The sequence below is a fragment of the Babylonia areolata genome, chromosome 20 (genome assembly GCF_041734735.1).
Source record: "Babylonia areolata isolate BAREFJ2019XMU chromosome 20, ASM4173473v1, whole genome shotgun sequence".
NCBI lineage: Eukaryota > Metazoa > Mollusca > Gastropoda > Neogastropoda > Buccinidae > Babylonia > Babylonia areolata.
Window position 1 is genome coordinate 10,748,137 of NC_134895.1, and position 4,290 is coordinate 10,752,426.

General features: G+C 47.9%; 1 protein-coding gene across 1 annotated transcript in view; it reads right to left on the minus strand.

Annotated features, from left to right (window-relative positions):
- Window positions 1–258: 258 nt before the first annotated feature.
- The window catches only part of LOC143295132 (potassium voltage-gated channel protein Shaw-like), a 133,918-nt gene continuing 129,886 nt past the window's right edge, over window positions 259–4,290 (minus strand). The window contains exons 5-6 of the mRNA XM_076606696.1: window positions 827–1,497; window positions 259–673 (exon numbers count right to left, since the gene is read on the minus strand). Of these exons, the coding sequence (XP_076462811.1) occupies window positions 259–673; window positions 827–1,497 (1,086 nt within the window). The remainder of the gene's footprint in view (window positions 674–826; window positions 1,498–4,290) is intronic.

Consider the following 4,290-nt stretch of genomic DNA (forward strand, 5'->3'; position numbering starts at 1 on the left):
GTCACGGAGTTGTACAGCCAGCCTTCACAACCAGGTCTTTGTGATCACAAAGTGACGTCACAGAGTTATACAGACAACCTTCACAACCAGGTCTTTGTGATCACACAGTGACGTCACGGAGTTGTACAGCCAGCCTTCACAACCAGGTCTCTGTGATCACAAAGTGACGTCACGGAGTTGCACAGCCAGCCTTCACAACCAGGTCTCTGTGATCACAAAGTGACGTCACGGAGTTGTACAGCCATCACACTGATGCCTTCACAGCCTGGTCTCCCCCTGATAGTGCATGCCGTCATCACTGACAGTCTTCCTGCTGTTGACACTCCGCGGACTGCACGTGCTGTGAAGACTGCGCTGCTCCCCCTGGCCCTGCCCTTGCCCTTGCCCCTGCCCCTGCCCGTGACCCTGCCCCTGTCCCTGCCTCAGGCTGTCCTTGCCGGGCGACCCTTGCCCTCGGCTCAGGATGATGTCCGTCATGGAGTTGGAGTCGGAGAACTTGGCCAGAGCAGGGGCGTACAGATGGCGGGTGCCTAGCAGCAGGGGGGTCTGGATCCCCACGCCCCCTCCTCCTCCCCCGGTGCCGGAGCTGGCGTGTGAGGGGGGCCGGTGCATCATTCCGCCGTTCATGTAGGGCTCGGGTGCCGCCGAGCCCGAGGATCCCTTCCGGGGCCCGCTGTGGGTAGGGGAGCTGAGCGGGGACCTCAGCAGGTGCTCCTCCTCCTCGTCGTGCCTCCCCCCGGTCCCCCTCAGTGACCCCCCTTTGCTTTTCCCCCCTCCCCCTCCTCCTCCTGAATCTCCTCCTCCTCCGCCGCCGCCCCCGACTTGCAAGGAGCCGCTGCTTTGGGCGCGTGCCGGCGGCTTGACGGAGCGCGAGCGCACGTGCGTGTAGAAGAGCGTGAAGTTGTTGGAGATGACCGGGAAGGTCAAGGCCACGAGCAGCACGCCCACCACGCAGCAGGCGGTGCCCACGATGTAGCCCACCGGGGTGACGGGGCTGACGTCCCCGTATCCGACAGTGGTCATGGTGATGATGGCCCACCAGAACCCCATGGGGATCGTGTTGAACTGCTCGGAAGGTTGCGTGGCGTTCTGCCGCTCCGCGTAGTAGATCATAGTGGCGAAGATGAGCATGGCGATCAGCAGGAAGATGAACAGCATCAGCAGCTCCTGCAAGGAGGCCCTCAGGGCGTACACCAGCACTTTCAACGCCTGGTAGTGCTTGACCAGGTGGAAGATGCGGAACATGCGGAAGATCCTGAGGATGAACATGATCTCGATGACGAACTGCTCGTTGAGGTAGCAGGCCTGCAGGTTCCACGCCTGGAAGATAACCGTGACGTAGAGCGGCACGAGCGCCAGGAGGTCGATGATGTTCATGGGGGAGATGACGAACTTGAGCTTGCTGGGCGAGAAGGTGAAGCGGATGACCAGCTCCAGGGTGAAGAAGATGGTGCATATCACGTCCAGCACGAACATGGCGCTGTTGGACGTCATCACCTGCACAGACAGACACAGACACAGACACACACACACACAGACACACACATGCACACGCACACACATGAACACACACACACACACACACACGAACGCACGCACACGCGCACATACACACACACACACACACAGATACATACACACTCGCACATAACACACACACACACACGAACGCACGCACGCACACATACACACAGAGACACACACACACACACACATAGAAATACATACACACTCGCACATAACACACACACACACGAACGCACACACATGCACACAAGTACATACGAACACACGCGCACGCGCGCGCACACACACACGCACACACACACAGAACCGTGATATTCATTGACGGACACTGGCGACACCATGATAACACAGATGACGATGATGATGGTGATGACGACGACGATGTAACACAGATTATGATTGTGTTCATGACGATGACGACCATAATGATGATGAGGGAGAGAGAGAGAGAGAGAGGGAAGGGGGTAGGGGAAGAGAGACAGGGGAGGGAGGGAGGGAGGGAGGGAGAGGGACTGAGAGAGAGACAGAGGGAAGGAGAGAGAGAGAGAGAGAGAGAGAGAGACGCTTTGACGCATTGACACTTTAATGTCATTGGCCATGAGGTCCTTATTACATGGGTGAATGATGCTTTTAATGACAACAGCGATTGAAATGAACAATCTTGATACCACCAAGTGCTCGAAAAAAGATATCATTACAAAGATATTATTATGATGACGACCATGTGGATGATGCTGATAACGACGATGACGAACACACGATGTGAGCATATATTTTGCGACAGTCTTGATGATTATCGTGTCCTCGAAAAAAATGAAGATGATGATGAAGACTGTGATGATGATGATGATGATGATATCGCAGATGTCATGTTCTTTGTCTCATTATCTGATCTGTTTTGGTTAGATGAGATGTCGATTGGATACGATGTAATGTGATGTGATCTGCTCTAAGGTCTAATGGTAGTGATGGTAATTGCGTGCGTGTGCTTGTGCTTGTGTGTGTGTGTGTGTGTGTGTGTCTGTCTGTCTGAACGTGCTATGGTGTTTGGCTGGATGTCTGTGTAGATTATGGATGTTGGTTATTCATTTTGTGTTTAAATGTATGTTTTGCTCGTGGGGTTTTACGCTGTCCAGCGCTATTGAGCATGTTTTGCACGAGGGGTGTTGTGTGTGGATTGGACTATTATTGTTCTTATTACTTTTAGTGCACTGTCTTGTTGTGATCTGCCAGGTTTGCTTCTTCATTGATTCCAATCAATCAAAACCTGCATTTCACACACACACACACACACACACACACACACATATATATATATATCCTTTTTTAATTGGAATCATTAGATTCGGCGCTATATAAATATCTTATTATCATTATTATTGTTGGTGGTGGTGGTGATGGTGGCAGCCAGCTGACCAGGATCAGCTGACCTTTTTTATATATATATATATATTTTTAAATATTTAGAATACAGATATTGTTTAGCGTATATGGATCAGTCCGCACACTTTGACACCTCCTTGAAACTGGAAAACAAGCAAACTGAAACCTGACTCGAAATTAAAGAATAATGAGGTAAGGAGAGTAAAGGATAATAAACAATAAAGAATGGTAACTCTTTCCAAACACAAGGGACACAATTTCAAGTCACTGCTGCTTATGGTAGCCATTCAGCGAGCACACAGGTGAATAAAAGGCACTCTGGAACAAACCCGGACACTTTGACACCTTTGACACTTTGAGGAAATGCTTGGGTTTGTTCTAATGTGCCTTTCATTTACCTGTGTGCTAGCTGAATTGGTCACTTGAGGAAGTGTTTGGGATGTACCTTTTATTCTACCTGTGTGCTAGCTTAATTGGGTACTATAAGCAGCATTGACTTGAAATTATGTCCCTTGTACATGAAGAGAGAGAGAGAGAGAGAGAGAGAGACTGAGACTGAACACTTTAACTCACTCAGTACGGCCAGTCCTCTCTTCTCCTCTACACAGACCCCTCGGATGTCTAGTGGGTGTCTGAATGACCCAACCTTTAGCTTCCGTCGTCAGAATTGTGGTATTCTTTGTCAACATTCACGTCTTCAGTATAAGAGCCTTCCACTTGCAATATTTTGATGATGGTAATTGGGGTGAAACGCTGTTAACGTCGTCTCTTTCGCCGTTCGTATGGAAAGCGTTAATGTCAATAGCTTTACAGCCCTAATGACATGGGGGTTCATAATACAAATAACAACATGCATCAATAGTAATAATATTGATGAAAACCAAAACCAAAACGAAATCAATCAATCTGTGCAACAAAGTGCAGTTCGACCATCCATTCAAAGTAATGGCATGTAGTGAGAAATAAAAACAAAAACATATATAAATGTATAACATAAATATTTTCCATATAAGAATGACAACACAGATTTCAATTTTCACAATGAACAACACCTGATACTATTTTATTATTGTTTTTTTTTTCGTCGCATGTTATTCGCTTCGGCAATATATTTTGCAAGTGACTGTAGTGAAGTTTCCTGATTTAGATTAAGCACTCCAAAAATATCTTCATTCTTTGCTAAATTTGTTTTAAATACAACACATTTTTCTCGAATATCGTCATAAGCTTTAAAACTAAACAAAAAATGTAGAGAGAGAGAGAGAAAAAGAGAGAGAGAAAGTTACCACTCTTTATTGTTCGTCAAAAATCTCGTCTCAAAACCCACCTTTTCCCTCAGCAGTAAGTTCAATTGTGGCAGCTCCACTTCCTTTGCGTTAG